At 52.5% G+C, this 14,916-nt stretch overlaps 7 protein-coding genes across 7 annotated transcripts; 1 reads left to right on the forward strand and 6 right to left on the reverse strand.

The window, feature by feature from the left end:
- Positions 1-8: 8 nt before the first annotated feature.
- Positions 9-293, reverse strand: BO87DRAFT_397835 (uncharacterized protein; the record flags this gene model as incomplete). The annotated part of the gene is made up of 2 exons (XM_025625337.1): positions 9-213; positions 268-293. 2 exons carry the CDS (start codon positions 291-293, stop codon positions 9-11), a joined length of 231 nt encoding a protein of 76 aa, XP_025478769.1.
- A 4,367-nt stretch (positions 294-4,660) lies between these two features.
- Positions 4,661-5,063, reverse strand: BO87DRAFT_86226 (uncharacterized protein). The gene has a single exon (XM_025629631.1). The coding sequence runs from the start codon at positions 4,983-4,985 to the stop codon at positions 4,752-4,754; it is 234 nt and encodes a 77-aa protein (XP_025478770.1). The 5' UTR covers positions 4,986-5,063; the 3' UTR covers positions 4,661-4,751.
- A 1,052-nt stretch (positions 5,064-6,115) lies between these two features.
- On the reverse strand, positions 6,116-6,517 carry BO87DRAFT_86239 (uncharacterized protein). Its single transcript, XM_025629632.1, has 2 exons — positions 6,264-6,517; positions 6,116-6,136 (listed from the first exon to the last, which is right to left on the reverse strand). Exon 1 carries the CDS (start codon positions 6,472-6,474, stop codon positions 6,319-6,321), a length of 156 nt encoding a protein of 51 aa, XP_025478771.1. The 5' UTR covers positions 6,475-6,517; the 3' UTR covers positions 6,116-6,136; positions 6,264-6,318.
- Positions 6,477-7,599, reverse strand: BO87DRAFT_360981 (uncharacterized protein; the record flags this gene model as incomplete). The annotated part of the gene is made up of 1 exon (XM_025621570.1): positions 6,477-7,599. Exon 1 carries the CDS (start codon positions 7,539-7,541, stop codon positions 6,477-6,479), a length of 1,065 nt encoding a protein of 354 aa, XP_025478772.1. The 5' UTR covers positions 7,542-7,599.
- A 431-nt stretch (positions 7,600-8,030) lies between these two features.
- On the reverse strand, positions 8,031-10,013 carry BO87DRAFT_377456 (hemolysin III family protein). The gene is made up of 2 exons (XM_025623557.1): positions 9,546-10,013; positions 8,031-9,489 (listed from the first exon to the last, which is right to left on the reverse strand). The coding sequence occupies exons 1-2, from the start codon at positions 9,720-9,722 to the stop codon at positions 8,164-8,166; spliced, it is 1,503 nt and encodes a 500-aa protein (XP_025478773.1). The 5' UTR covers positions 9,723-10,013; the 3' UTR covers positions 8,031-8,163.
- A 406-nt stretch (positions 10,014-10,419) lies between these two features.
- BO87DRAFT_397838 (uncharacterized protein) lies at positions 10,420-13,106 on the forward strand (the record flags this gene model as incomplete). Its single annotated transcript, XM_025625338.1, has 4 exons — positions 10,420-10,769; positions 10,822-11,065; positions 11,398-11,652; positions 11,706-13,106. 4 exons carry the CDS (start codon positions 10,420-10,422, stop codon positions 13,104-13,106), a joined length of 2,250 nt encoding a protein of 749 aa, XP_025478774.1.
- A 126-nt stretch (positions 13,107-13,232) lies between these two features.
- BO87DRAFT_86280 (uncharacterized protein) lies at positions 13,233-14,853 on the reverse strand. The gene is made up of 2 exons (XM_025629633.1): positions 14,787-14,853; positions 13,233-14,730 (listed from the first exon to the last, which is right to left on the reverse strand). Exon 2 carries the CDS (start codon positions 14,608-14,610, stop codon positions 13,354-13,356), a length of 1,257 nt encoding a protein of 418 aa, XP_025478775.1. The 5' UTR covers positions 14,611-14,730; positions 14,787-14,853; the 3' UTR covers positions 13,233-13,353.
- Positions 14,854-14,916: the final 63 nt, after the last annotated feature.

Genomic DNA, 14,916 nt, shown 5'->3' on the forward strand with positions numbered 1-14,916 from the left:
AATTTCGCTCATTTTTTCAAGATCTGTTCTGTCGCGTCGAGCTGGCTTGAGAGACGCGACACATGATCAGAGCGTTCTCCCATTCGTGCCCGGGCATAGTAAGGTGCTTCCGCCGCGGACGACTGCGAAAAGCGTTCCATGCTGCCGCTGCTGCCATCCGGGATGTGACTCAGGTTTCCTGCACTGAGGCTGCTGCCCATGCCGTTGGCGGACCTGCAAGTGTGTGAGTATCAACAGGATTTGAAGAGGTGAAAGGTGGAAGCTTACTTGGAGGTATGAGCGTTTCCAGACATGATTGATGAAGTTTGGATAATAGTCCCGTGAACTCAGAGGAAAAGCTTGTGTGGAAAGATTTGAGAGAGTTTGGACAGACGATCGTGCGTGATGGACTTTGATTGGGTATGAAGAGAGAAGTCTCTTGGACGCAGATGGAAAACTTGAGTGGATGAGAAGGCTTGTTTGGCTTTGGATTCGTTGGTGAATTCTGACCAAACGGCGAGGAGAGACCTGTCCCTATATACCTTTCAACGGCCCCCCGCTATATTCCAAGCCTCGCTGTTGCTGACGACTGAAACCGAGAATGTGATACAAGAATAAGTAGATGCCTTGGGAGCGTCCAAAAAAAGCTGGACTGCCACAGACGAGGAGGGAAACGATGAGATTGGAAAATCCTAAAAAGGGTCCGGAGTGTGAAGGGAAATGGTAGGAAAGAAGCCAGTAAGTGACACAGGCAGATAAAGATCTTCGGTGGGATAGTGCCTCGGAGTAGTGTATCTCTGACTAACTAGGCTACTTTCAAGGAACGGTTGGGCTGTCTAGTCAAGATCAGCCACTGATCGAGATGAGACTCTGCCCTGCAAGTTCGGATAGCTGCACATCCTCGATCTAGGGTTTGCCGAGAATCAGCCCATTGACCCGATAGACAAATTTAGTCACATTCACCCCAATTCCTAGAAAATTGGAGGCGATGATTGCCAGGGTAAGCACTAGGGTGAAATGTGTGACCCAAGGCCCGGTTCATGAACCATTGGATACAGTAAGGACATTCTGGGGAACCCATGAACGATCATCAGCATGGCCTACATCGGGCACATGAGCCGAGAAACACCATAACCGGTCATTCGGTATGCGTCTTGGGTCTAAAGTCCACTACCAAACCAAACTGGTCATAGCGGATGTTCAACGGCAGTCGTCATCGGATAGGGGCTTTGAGGGCTGAAACGCCCAAATCAGCTTGCTCTGCCCACGATTGAAAGCTTGCCAGAAATCTAGACCACTGCCCCCGATCCCCCTTTGGCCGCCAGCCTACTCCCTTTTCGCACTCGCGCTATGTCATGGTCAAGACCCATCCTTTCTCGGAAAAGAGATGGGGGGGAGTGAGCAGCCAAACGAAGAAAGGATCGAAGGCAGACCGTTTGAAGGATCGCCTGAGACCTCACCGATGTGGACAAAACGTGGTCGATCCCATCCAAGCGATCACGCACTGCCCCAGGGGATAGACGGGCTTTGGGCTTCGTTTTCTCTAACCCACGCTTCTGCATCTCGATAATTTCTTTTGCTTTTCAGGTTCCTTGGTTCTTACTGTATTCAGCTAGGATTGGCGACACTATCCACTAACGGTTCTGCGGTCTCCGAAGAATCAACGGCATTATTGCATTCAGTGGCAGTCACTACGAAAGCTGCAGGTGACAATTTCATCTTTCAACAGCATACAAATCTCCAAGTTGGGTAGCAAAGGCCATGATGAACTGGCTATGGAAAGCCTCACCCCATTCCTTCAACCGTTATTACGATACGAGAGCAGTTCTCGCTCCATCAAAGGACGTAGCATCAGTTTTGCTGTTTCTCTTCGCCCTGTCGACAAAAGTCCAAAATTAGCAGAGCTTCAACAGGGATTATTGAACCACCCCCGATCTTTGTCCGGAGGCGTTCACATACCTGCTTGTCACAGCCCGCCGGCACTGCTGACCTCGGTCAGCTTGATTGAGGGGTTGTTCCTTTAATCAAACGATCAACTATGTACTTGCTGAAAAGGAGCATGCAAAGCCAAGCCTCGTTCTCCTTAAAAGATTGCTGCTGGCCAGTGCTCTGTCAGATTTGCTTTTTCCTGGCCTTTAGACCAGTCAAAAAAGGGGATATCCACGCCCGCGCGATAAGAAATGAGGATGCGCCCCCCAAAAGCAATTGTCGCTTTTTAAATTTGGCCTGGTCAATCACGGATCGTGATGGCACTACCGTAAATAATGGCAAACTACGGAGTAGCGGCGAAAGTACCCTGCGTCAATCCACGGACCTAATCATTCCTATTTGGCAACTAACGTTAGATTCGCCGAGTTGGTGTAAGTCCGGCTGCCTCCTTCGCATGGCTTACCAGAACGCCGGGTCCGTTGCACAATCTAAAGTGACTATGAACGGCTAACGGAGCAATGGAGGAGTGAACGGCGGTTGGCCATCCCAGGGATCCTCGGAGAAAGCATTCCGAAAAGGGGCTCCTCCAGAGGTCTCACTCACAAAGCGTTGCGCTATTGTCTCCTACTATCTACAGACACGCCGACTGATGCCGTTCTGATTTATTTTTCGCTCCCCCCGAATATGCCAGCGCCCTTGCGGGCTCGGGCTTCTCCGCTGGCAGATTATGACCCAGAAACGGTCAGTCTCCACGCCATTCCGCGGGGGGAGGTATCCATCAGGAAACACCTCCAGTGCTATTGATTCACACGGCCTGAAAACGGACCTGCATTCCGGGTAATGCGAGTTCAACCGGGCTCGGCCGCAAGTCTGGGTGAGGATACGAATTTATTGAAGAGCCGAGTAAATAATACTGTCAATAATTTTTTACTTTTCTTTTCCCCTGGTCGCGGACACGGGTTGGTTGGTTTCACTGCGCGCCTGCAAGGCACGCTTGGTCCAAGCTCCTAGCTCCAGCAACCTTATCTTTCACATCGCTGCTTCTATTCGGTAAGAAAGCCGGTGCGCAAACCCGCATGGACCACCCTTGGCTGGCTGTCCGGCATGGATAGCAGGTACTCACTAGAGCTAACCGAGTTCAAGGATGACTTCATTTGCTTCATTCAAAGATCCATGGCCTCGCCCAACACCGGACCTTTTCGAAAAGTAAGTGACAAGGTTATAAACCCACGAACAAAAAAGCAAAGAAATAAGAGATTAATCAAACTGGACCAGCCAAGCATGCCTTTCCGCGTGGACCGCTGGTCAGAGCTGCCATGTCTCGAACCGAGCCGAACTATGGCAGCGGCCGAGCCTTAAAATTACGGGACCAGAAGAAGAGTGATTTGTAGGAATCCAAGCTAACTGCGCCCTTGACCTAGTGTCTTGCGCAGGCTGTGAGATCTGGTGTTCGCAGCCAAAGCGGCAAAGATCTTCGCCGCAACTGCACGTCGCTGATCCTCCCTTCAGCTGAAGCCTAAGGCATAGTGTGATGAAAATATGAAACAAGTTGACGGAAATTCCGGGGAATTGAGAGTTCCCTCCCCTATGTTACCCCTGTTCTTCGGCGTAACTCTTTTCCCTGTACAGCCCCTTCCGGCCGCCACAAAATTAGCATGACAAGCAGTCGCCATTCACGCGCAGGACAGCTGAAACACCCGCCAGAAGTTAGTTACGTCAACTAGCAGGATTGCAGGAACGAGGTGACGCTAGCAGCTGATGAGGCCTTCATCGGAAATTTGAATGGCGGTGGTCCGGCGTTCTCCGTCATTCGGTTGGCATTCGTCAACAAGCCAAGGACCGTTGCTTTTTCTCTCTCCCTTTTTTTCGAGGTATGCTCGGGCATGGACGACCTCGGCAGGGATCCGCGTCAGATCCTCCTCACCGAGCGATACGTCCAAACTAGGACCCTCTACGCAGGAGCTCTTCGGAAGCTACGGGTCCCCTGACTAGTTCTCAGGTACCATAAAACTAGTAGTCTCTGAGCGTTACACGGAAGCGACATACACCCTTTCGGCTTTCGGGATTTGCTACAAATTCGTATCGCTCCCGTCAAATCCCTGGATTATGTCGCTAAGCAAGGTATGCTCGGCCGGAGTGCTATACGAGACTGGGCCTTTGGATGTCGGCTCAAGCCGCGACACGGAATGAGTCATTCGCGTTTATACATGCGCGTAAGTGCATTGCCATGATATGGCGTTGGCATGTCTCTATCATGCATGCATGGCTCCAGGATATGTGACAAATCTTGGTATAAACAGGTTCATATCAGTTTACTATGTTTGCCAAGGCCCAAAACAGCCGAGACTGAGGAAAGACGTTTGATGCCAGACACTTGAAACACTGCTGTTGCCCAATATTTGGGAAGGCAACAGAATGTGCTACGGAGGACTAGTGTTTGCCATCGACTGCGACTGAATGTGCGATCAGAATCTAAGTACGAGGTCGATTCTGTGGTCCTTGAGTAGTGGGATCGTGGGGACTGCTAATACGACGTGGAAATGCGTCTGCTACGGCTGCTTTCAGCAAACTAGACGAACACACATCATCGAGAGAACCCATCTCTGCGTAGCAGGTGGGACACTGATGGTCCTTGCTTGTGCACCAAGCGTTACGAGCTGAATCCAAGTTAGTACGCTCTTGGATACTGGTTGCCATTCTTGCTGCCTATGTGATTATAATTGTAGTCCTATCATGTTATTCATGGTATGCTGCTTTTGGTGAGCGTTACTAATGGTGAATAGGCCAACTGAGACGTGTATGTCTTGAAGAAGTACAACATGTGTGATTGAGAAGTGCTTATTTCACCGGATGCTGCACAGTTCATGCGTGGAGATCTGGCGTGTGATCATGCTGCTGAAGTGGAACTGTCTAGGTTCGGCGCAGCTGATAGCTGAAACATCGCCTGAACGAAGCGAGGAGTGCGGCGGACACCTGCATGAACCAGCAGAATGACCAGATGTGATGAAGTGGAACAGCAGAAAGAGCACCAAGGCCAATAGCAGTAACAGAAGACCAGCTGACAAGGAAGACGGCATAGCAATCGGCTAAGAACACGGCACATGGAAGCTTAAGCCTTCGCTTCCGGGTGATCCCTGCGTAAAGTGGATATACTATCTACCTGTTCGTGATCCTCGTGGGGAACCCAACATGGTGGCTTATACGAGGATCATGTTCATCACGAGAGTATTCTTTTTTTTTCTCAATTGCGCTTCTTGCATAGGATCTTCGTAGACAACATGATCTAGTAAGTTGGCCAGCAATAGCCTTTAACATTGCATATATTGCAACTACAGAATCTATAGACTGAAATATGCCGCGATCAGCCTTATGGTTCCCATTATCTGGGTTAACTATCCCGAGGCTACCAAATCCACATGGCAATAACGGCAGCATCCCACCGGCAGACCCGAGCAAGGCCAAGGCAACCGAAGGCAACCAGCGAGGGATGGACGTGGCGTCGAGGCGTTGAGATCTACACTTACATCTCCGAGGCGAGTGGCAGCAGCAACGTCACCTATGTGGCGCGGTTAATGACCGGGTGAAAACAAGAATATGCATGTTGTCACATCTATCCTTGTTCTATGGAAGAGGGCCGTATCTTTGCAGCGGTTGGTCTATTCTCGGGCACTCTCCGGTATCTGCAGTGCTAAACCTCGTCTCGAAACAGGTTTCGAAGCAGAGCGGGATATTCTGACTCGCTCGATGTCAGGTAGCGTGGGCAAACACGATGCAATGCACACCTTGGCATGGGGAGTGCAGTTCCGCACAGTGAAGCGAAGGTATCTCAGTTGTGGAGACATGATCACCTCGTAATGCAGAGGTCATGCGACGCAAGGATGGATCATGCTGTGCGGGATGTACAAGCGAGGTGGGTGTTCTTGCGGAAGTTTGGGTTGGAAGATCATGGTTGCTAGATACCTGTTCATGTGCTGAGATTATGACCAGCAGTGATTACGTATTGCTACTAAGTATGGATCTGTGTGTGCATTCCATGGCGCAGTCGTGACAGATACTTGTTTTACACTACAGGTGATGGATGTGCGATATCTCAAATCTGTACGTTGAGTCTGCTTGAAGCAGGTTGTAGTCACCGGATTGACTTAGTAGATGGGTGACAGGATATGTTCCTTCCAATTGAAGACATTGTGGGATTTTACATGGTGGATGCAATCGTAGATCATGTCTACTATGTATAGTTATTAGCGTCACGTCCACGTAAGCCTGCATCTTGCTGCAGTAAGCGATATTGCATGGTCATTTTGATAGTCGAAGAGGTACAGAGACAATAATAGCAAGAGGTTAATCAAGCTTACTTTCATGAGATGAGTAGACACTGCTATACTCCAAGTGTACACCAGCTCCTATCCCCTACCCAACCTTGATATCATACAGACGGACTGAGACTGACCCCAAACATAGACCTAACACACACAACCTCACAACACCACCACCAACATCAACAACAACAACAACCATACTACCAACACACCCATTGCATACACACATCCATTCCCACAGAATCATAATCACTCAACCCCCAACACCCCCCTAACACCCAACAACCCCGTCCCCTGCACACACCCCCAATACTCGCCCAAGAAATCCCCATCTCTCAACACCGCCGTCTCAACCCACAACTTCAGCCCCCCTCCAAAAAGCACACCTCCAGGCCCATACGCCTCCATAAACGCCTTCCTAAGCTTAACATGCTCCGCACTCTTCCTCCCCAACGTCTCCATATACTGCAAATCCACAAAGTAAAGCAACTGTACATCCCGTCCCAGCGTCAACGGATACCTCCTCTTCCCCTCCCCAGCAGTAGAATCAGAATCAGAATCAGGAAGAGTACTCTCCACAGAGGGATTATAACATCCCCTAGAGGAAACCACACCCCCCGGTAATCCCGCACCTAGCACCTGGCCCACCCACTCCTGTGACAGGGAATCAAAATGTTCAGTCCAGTACGTACGTTCCTCTGCAGATGCAGCAGAATGATCTTGGCCTTCGACCACGAAGCAGATGTTATCGGGGATGTGAGTGATGGTTTGTTTCCCGGGGAGGATCTTCCCTCCTTCTTGTGTATCAGTTTTGCTTTCAGCAATAACAGCACTGATATCCTCCCTAGTAATCTTCGATTTAATACTCTTCTCCCCAATCCGATCCGGATAACACCCCCAATAGCCCGATAACTCGGGCTTGAGATCTATCTTTCCCAGGTGCATACATCCCGAGGGGACGGGGTGGTTCGTAGCGCCTTGGATGCGGGAGGGTTGGATGGTTAGGGTTTCGTGGTAGATTCCTGCTGCTGCTGCTTCTGCAGAATCATTGTCGTTGAGGGAGGAGAAGAACGCGGAGACTTGGGGAGAGGCAAGCCATGTTTTGTAGTTTGCTGTGCTCCAGTAGGTTAGGTGGATGGTACTATTGGTGGTATGGTGCTGGTGGAGGGTTTCGGTATGGGCGCAGAGAGAGTCGGATAGGGCGGAGGCGAAGAGTGAGGTCAGAGTGGTGGTGAGGGTGGGAGGGGTGTGTGGGTTGGTGCCGGTTATGGTGATGGTGATGGGGGTGTTGGGGGGGAGGGAGGCGAGGAACATTTTCAATTCTGTTTCCTTGTTTCTTCTTCTGAGGTAGTTGGTGGTGGTGAGATAGTGGTGGTAATTAGTTGGGAGTGTGGTTGTGGTGGCGATATTCAGTTTATGTATGTTCAGCAGCAACTAGTAATCAGTTTTGGCCCCGACGACACAGAGGGGTAACTACTACTACTACTACTACTAGTACTAGTTGGTTAGTGCTCACTGAGGATCTCTTTTATCTTGTTGAACCAACTGTCATCCACAATTATCTCTTAGTCGTCTTCCTCCAGACCCATCGTGTCAGTTCATCCCGTCCAATCCCGTCACTGCAAATGTAATGGATGGGCCCTTCTCCCGTGGTTGACTTGCTCGTTTTGCAACGCCGTCATCCAAACTATTTACGATAGCTTAGGCGGGCACTTACTGATTGGTGAGGGGTTGAGGGGGGTATTAGTAGTTGCTAACAGAGAGAAATGTTGGCAATGTTGTGGAAAATATTGACAGTATAGGAAAGAATCTATGTCCGCTTATCTCTCTCCCCAAATGTATGTACAAGAATGAGACATCCACAATACAACCTCCATCTACAGAGTACTTCTATGTCTATACACCATCTACACCCCTTTTACTATCCATCTACCCCCTACTTGGCCAGGTTCGGGCACTCGCCCTGCGCCCGTTGGAACGCTCCCGCGAACAGATCCTGCATCGCGCAGTAGTGGAACAAGATCCCTCCAAGGACGGCCAAATGCCAGATGTTGTGACTGCCACCCACATAATCGAACAATCCTGGTCGCCAGCGCTCCGGCACCTGCGACGCATACACACACGCTCCCACGAAGTACACCATGATGCTCTTCACCACGGGTGCGTAGAAATACAAGCACCAGGCGAGTCCACGCGTGTACGTCAGCTGGGCCAACGGCGCGAATCCCGTCAGCGCTAGCGATACGTAAAAGGCCACGCGCGCCCATGCCATATCCGCCCGGTTAAAGGTCGGGTGCCACGGCAGGATCACTCCTCCAATGCCCAGCGACATGGTCAGCAGGATATAAGTCCACCGTGAGACCGGCTCGCAGTAGAAAGCCGTGTACTCGGTCGTCACGATCGAGGCTGCCACCAGCATCGAGATACCTGTGTAGTCCACACAGGCAAACCGCTCCATCAGCGTCTGGCTGGCGATGCTGTTCATCGTGTGCCATAGTGTGCTGCAGACAAGGCACTTGCACGCCGCGAAGAAGAAGACGGCCGCCACGAGAATGTCCGTTCGCGAGCTGAGGTGGAAGTTGGGATTCAGCGGGTAGAAGTAAAAGGCCACCGACAGGACAATGAAAAGTCCAATCAGGTGGGACCAGATGTTAAACGTCTCATTCGAAGGGGTGAACACCGAGGTCAAGCATTCCACCTTGGAGTGTGTGAACCGATACCCCTGCAGGATATGCGGGTTCACCCGCCACGGGTGCGGGAGATCCGCATACGTGATCAACCGTTGCTCCTGGGCCAGCAGGATAGCTCGGTCGATGCTCTCCCGCAGCGCGTCTTTCGCCCGTCGTGCCCGTTCCATACCCTCGTCGACCACCTCACGGGCATGCACCAGCTTCGAGTCCATCGCCTTCCAGCCATCATCTAGAGTGCCGTAGAGCCCCCGGTCGCGGACCGCATGGGCGCGGGACTCCAGCTCGACCAGAAACGACTCCATTAGTCGGACTCCCGCCTGGGCTTTCTGTTCGAGTGTTTCCTTTGTTGCGAGGGCATCCATGTAGCGGTCCTCCAGCGTCTCGACCAAGATCTTGGCCCGCTTTTTTCCACCACCCATCAGCTCCCCAGAGGCATAGGAGCAGGAGTCTCGCACGGCTTCCAAGGTGGCGTATCCACGGCGGAGACTGGCGTCGATCTGATCCATGTGGGACTTGCGGTATTGTTCGAGCCAGTGGAGGCGTCGTTCGAGTTCGGCCAGGAAGAGCTCCACCTACAGAGAGGTCAGTCAGGGACAGTATTGATGGTGGAGCCAAGAATGCAGCGTACCCGTAAGAAAACAGCATCCGCATCGTAGTCGCAGGACAACTTGCGAGCCGTATGAAAGGAGTGTCTGCGACGGCGATCTCTCAGGAGGCCGGGGTCTTCTCCGGGGGTGGCATAGGCGGAGGCCACCGCGGCCTCCGGATAAGACTCAATGGTGACAGATTGAGATGAGCAGGCCATGGTGTACAGTGACAGATAAACCACAGCGTAGAAGTCAATTCCACATATCCTGGAGAGGGTGTAAGAGTTAGTGGTGGTTGGGCAGACAGCGAAAGGATGTTGTTTGGGTGGGGAAGATCGGGAGAACCGGGAGAGGCGGAGAAAACGAGTACCAAAATACGTACAAGAAGAGAAAAGTAATAAATATGCAAGGAGAGGAGAGGATGGAGAAATTAAGGACAGACGAAAGAGAGGAGAGGGCAATCCAACAGCAGCCAGTACAGTTAGAAAGGGCGAGGTTGAAAGGAGAAGTCAGAAAGAGGAGAAGGAGAAGGACTAAAGAAAGAGAAAGAGGAGAGAGAGACAGAATCCAATGAAGTGGGGAGGTTCCAAAAGATTAGTTCCGGCTGCTTCGTCTCCGAATCATCGACCACTCACTGAACTGGCGCTTTGAAACGGCCTTTTTCATTTCCGCCCGGTCTTTCAACTTCATTGAGTCTACGCGCCATTCATTCTTCATCCCAACCTTTCAGTGGCTACTGTCACAAACCCTACCTTATCTCTCAGCCCATCAGCGACCGCAGCTGCTCCACGTTGGCGTTGATTTCCTTGCCACCAGCCACCTCCGAACCAACAAACAATCTACTCTCTTCCACTAAATTATCCTTCTATCGTCTCCGCCTTTCCGTCGGATTAATCCATCCTGTGACAACCCGCCATGGCCATCCGGGATATCGTCGCCAATCCCTCGCTGCTGCCCGTGCTCGGGCTCAGCGCCGAGACTCGCGATCAATGCATGAAACTGCTGGCCGTCCTCGACCCCACGGCTGATCTGTCTGATGACCCCCAAGAGCGTGCTCTGGCAGCCTCTCGCGAGCAGAAACAATTGTTTGCTCTTCTGGCTCGTCTGCGGGGGCAGAACCGGGATGCGATCGTGCGGGTGCGCGAGACCAAGCAGTCTACTGCAGAGGCCCGCCAGGAGATTGACCGTCTCCATCTTCAGCTTCAGAACTTGTATTATGAACAGCGACATTTGACAGGCGAGATTGCCGCCTGCGAGTCCTACGAGTAGGTGGTCTTCAATGACAATATATGGTGGGGGAGATGCTAACCAGAATAGTCACAAATATCGCTCCCTCCCCTTGATCCCTCTCGAAGAGTTTCTGGCTCTGCATCCCGAGCACCAGCAGTCCGATGAACACGAATTGATGATCGCTCGCATCAACCACGAACACGCAGAACGGGAGAAGCTGGAACAGGCACGACAGGAGCTGTTGAAGCGCAAGCAAGCATTGATTGCGGAGAACAACAAGCGCAAGGAGGACTTGGCCAGCTTGGATCAGGATCTGGAGCGGTTTATTGACGTAGGTTACACCGTGTTCCTGTCTGCTGGACTTTACTAACGGGTGTAGGCGGCCAAACCGATCCAGAAGTTATTCGAAAAGGAGTATTAGTGGGATTGTCTTGTTGTTTTAGGATGGCGCATTGGTTAGATACCCCAAGTGAATTTACAGGATAGATAATATGGAATTATTGGTATGCTGTTAGACTGTTTCCTGCCTCCAGGCATAATCGTAGTGGTAGTTAGCAAACTGAAGAGGATCGGCCAACTGGCGGGGCCACTCCGCCTTGGCTGCCGCATTTCAACTCCATCTCCAATCCATCTCCAGCTCTCCATCCACCACTCCCTCTCAAGCATGTGGCCATGACGGCCAAGAATGATCCCCAGACGTCTCCCCAGACTGTCTCCAACCACACAATGACTACCACAACCCCCACGCCGCGTCTGCCGCCGCCCGAGAAGCCCGAGGCCATCCGCACCCGCTTCAAGGTCATTGCGGCCTTCTGGGCTGTGATCATCTTCCTGGGCTTTCCCATCTGGTGGAAGACCACCTCGATCTATCGTGCTTCCCTGCCGGTTTCGGACATGATTGATTGGGCTGATGGAAAGGTAATATCACTCCCTACTACTCAGAACCTCGCTGACCAGAACACCAACACCAGACCTGTCGTCCTGTCTTCCCCCTCGAGATCCGCGTCGAGACCCCCTCCCTGCCCGACGTCGACGCTCAGAATCTCCTCCGCTCTACGCAGCACACGCTCGACGACCTCAATGAGTTCTCCGCGCACCACCTGCGACTGAAGCTCTCCAACGAAGACCCCGATCAGCCCCCCGCCGCCGACGCCGCGGACACCGCATTGACCGTCCGTCTACTGCCCCAGGACGACCTCGCCAGCCCTCGAGCAGCTCTCCACCATGATACCACTCAGCTCGACGTCTTCTATCCTCCCAGCCACATCCCGCCTCCGTCTGCATCCAACTCGCCCCTATCTACCTTCATCGCAGACGAGCTCCAGCTCCTCTTCGCCGAGGAGAAGGCCATCATCGCCCAGGTGCTCTCCGACAACAACATCCCCGGCGCACCCACTTCCCCGGATCTCGCAGAGAGCGTCACTCGCCGTCTGCGCCGCTCCATGAAATACGCCGACACCTACCACCTCGCATTCAGTCTGTTCACCCCCGGCGCATCCCCTTCCTCCTGGGACATTCAAGCCGCCGTGCACGACTACATCACCCCAGTCCTCGACGCCTTTTCCCCTATCAGCAACTTCACCGTCGACACCCAAGTCCAACTCTACGCAACCTCCTCCCCAACCGCACCACCCCCGGAATACGACGAAATCCACTCCGCCTGGACCCTCAAAAAAGATGACCTCAGCGCCTTCATCAACGCCGCCGAATGGCCCCTCAGTCCCAGCATCGGCCCGGGCCCAACCATCAACTTCATCCTCTACATCCCCTCCCCCTCACAATCTCCCCTCGTCGTCAAGGACAGCCTCGCAACAAGCTGGATCATCCCCCAATGGGGCGGCGTCTTCCTCCTCAACCCCCCTAACCACCCAACTCACCTCACCAAAGAAACCCTCGGCCCAGCCTTCATGACCTTCTCCCACCAACTTCTCACCCTCCTCGGCGCCCCTTCCACCCCTCCGCCTCTTCCTCTCCGTCTTCAGACTCTCATCCGCGTCCGCGCGGCCTCTCTCCTCCTCTCCGCTTCCTCAACCATGGGCTCCCTCGCCCGTCTCACCGAATCCCTCCCCCAGATCCCTATCCCCGCTACAGTGGCTACCTCTGTCTCTACTACGCTCTCTCATCTTTCTTCCGCATGCGACCATTTCCGTCACGGCCAGTTCCAAGCCGCCCTGGCAAGTGCCCGTGTCGCGGAGGCCGAGGCCGAGCGCAGCTTCTTCGAGAAGAGTATGGTCGGGCAGATGTATTTCCCCGATGAGCATAAGGTGGCGGTGTATTTGCCGTTGCTGGGGCCCGTGGGGGTACCGCTTATTGTGGGTCTACTGAAGGAGGTGAAGAAGGTAGCGAGTGCTTGGAAGGAGAGGAGGACGTGAAGTTATTACCCCGTTTTCGTGGGTGTGTTTGGTTTCGTGTATGTATAGTATTTTAGATCCTTAAATATATTGCATGGTGTTTATTGCGGAATTTCAAATATGAGTAACTAACTAGCTACAAGGTATCTTAAAGTCTTCTTAAGAACATACTGAATACAATGTACCGCCTCATTACTTTATCAAATCACATAGAACAACATGAATACAACGCATCTCGAGACATTTAAAAGACAAACACAGTATTATATCACTTCTCCACATCATCAAACGTCCCCTCCGTCCTTATATGCGTTGGATACGGTTCCGGTTTCAACACACCCGTTGTAGCAAACACCCCCGGCGGGGTATACACCCTAATGCTTTCCGTGCGAGCCAGTGTCTTCTTCGAAGGCGTCCGTCCAGGTTGCAACGGCGTTACGGAGATAGGCAACGGGGGAACAGGTACCGGTACACGAGCGTGCATCGCTCCACCGCCGTGCTCTGGGACGAGGGTCTTTGCGGGATTGGCCTTCGGTAGGGGAGGAGCATTGTTGGGGTTGAAGAGACTCCGGACTCGGGTCCCGGTGCGTTGGATACGTGAGCGAGCGCCTTCGGAGTATCGCTTTGTGTTGCGGTTACGGCGGAGGAGGAAGTCTGTTCGGTAGGAGGTTTCGTCGGAGGGAATTGGAGAGGAGATGCCAATAAGGGTGCCTTTTGAGGAGCGGCGGGTAAATTGGGCTACTTTGGCTGAGGGGGGTTGGTGTTTCTGCTGGTGTTTGCGGTAGAGGAAGAGGGCTAGGAGGGCTAGGACGGCGCTGAAGATGGCCCCGGGGAAGAAGCCTGCTATGATGGCGTTGGTGGGGTAGGATGGGCAGGTGGCTTTGGAGGATAGTGCGGCTGCCGAGGAGGTGCCGTTGATGGTGCTGCTGTTGTTGTCAGAGATGGCGGTCTTGGAGGAGCCAGTCGTGACGGGGACGATGGTGGGATTGGAGGCATCGGTTGTAGAGGCGGAGGTTGTGAAGGAAGTGATGGTTCCTGTGGAGGATGTGGTCCCTGTCGTGGATGTTGTGGATGACTGGCTGGCGCTGAGGGTGGATGCACTGGATGTGTTCATGGCACATAGCGAGTCTCCTGTGCAGGTGTAGCCAAATGGACAGCATTTGTCACCACATTTGGGGAGGGAATCATCCAGCCGCGTTGTCTTGACAGAGTTCTTGGGATGTGCTGTTGCGTTCTGGAGCTGCACATCGCAGGTTATTGTTTCGATGTAGTCACAGCTCTGTCCGCTTGGACAGCAGATGGCAGAGCTGGAGTCGTCCAGGCTGATGCATGTTGACGAGCTAGAGCAGCAGAAATCATCCGGCAAATTGCTGTCTGCACACTTGTTATAGTTGCTTGGACACGAGTCGGAGCTTCGTAGCAGTAAGCCAAAGGCCTGCGTTGGCGACACCGTCGAAGCAATGAGGGCGAGGAGCAGTATCATGGAGGGCCGTCTCATGAGGGAACAAAGCTGTGGCCTTGTCATTGCGATCTGACTCTAGTCCAGTACAATAGATAGTTGAGAAGAATAAAAATCAAATATAGGCTTGGGTAGACTGTGGCTAAGCGAGGAATGCTCTCTATGAAAGAAAGTATGAGACAAGAACTTTGCAACAGTGTCAATGAGTGAAAGAAAGGATGAAAGAACAATGAGCGACTTACAAAGGCATTTGCCATCAGCCCCCAATGATGACCAGGAAGCGCCCATCCTAATCACCCAGCGCTACATGCTGCCCGACATTCTGCAGCATGATGATACAGACATCCACAGCTGCAGGCGCCGAGTCTCAGA

Source organism: Aspergillus neoniger (genome assembly GCF_003184625.1).
Source record: "Aspergillus neoniger CBS 115656 unplaced genomic scaffold BO87scaffold_20, whole genome shotgun sequence".
Classification (NCBI taxonomy): Eukaryota; Fungi; Ascomycota; class Eurotiomycetes; order Eurotiales; family Aspergillaceae; genus Aspergillus; species Aspergillus neoniger.

Coding starts and splice junctions, on each gene's coding strand:
- BO87DRAFT_86280 (XM_025629633.1), bottom strand. CDS start 14,610: ATGACAAGGCCACAGCTTTGTTCCCTCATGAGACGGCCCTCCATGATA.
- BO87DRAFT_86226 (XM_025629631.1), bottom strand. CDS start 4,985: ATGCCGTCTTCCTTGTCAGCTGGTCTTCTGTTACTGCTATTGGCCTTG.
- BO87DRAFT_377456 (XM_025623557.1), bottom strand. CDS start 9,722: ATGGCCTGCTCATCTCAATCTGTCACCATTGAGTCTTATCCGGAGGCC. Junction 9,490..9,545: donor CGGATGCTGTTTTCTTACGG/GTACGCTGCATT, acceptor ACCTCTCTGTAG/GTGGAGCTCTTCCTGGCCGA.
- BO87DRAFT_86239 (XM_025629632.1), bottom strand. CDS start 6,474: ATGATTCTGTGGGAATGGATGTGTGTATGCAATGGGTGTGTTGGTAGT.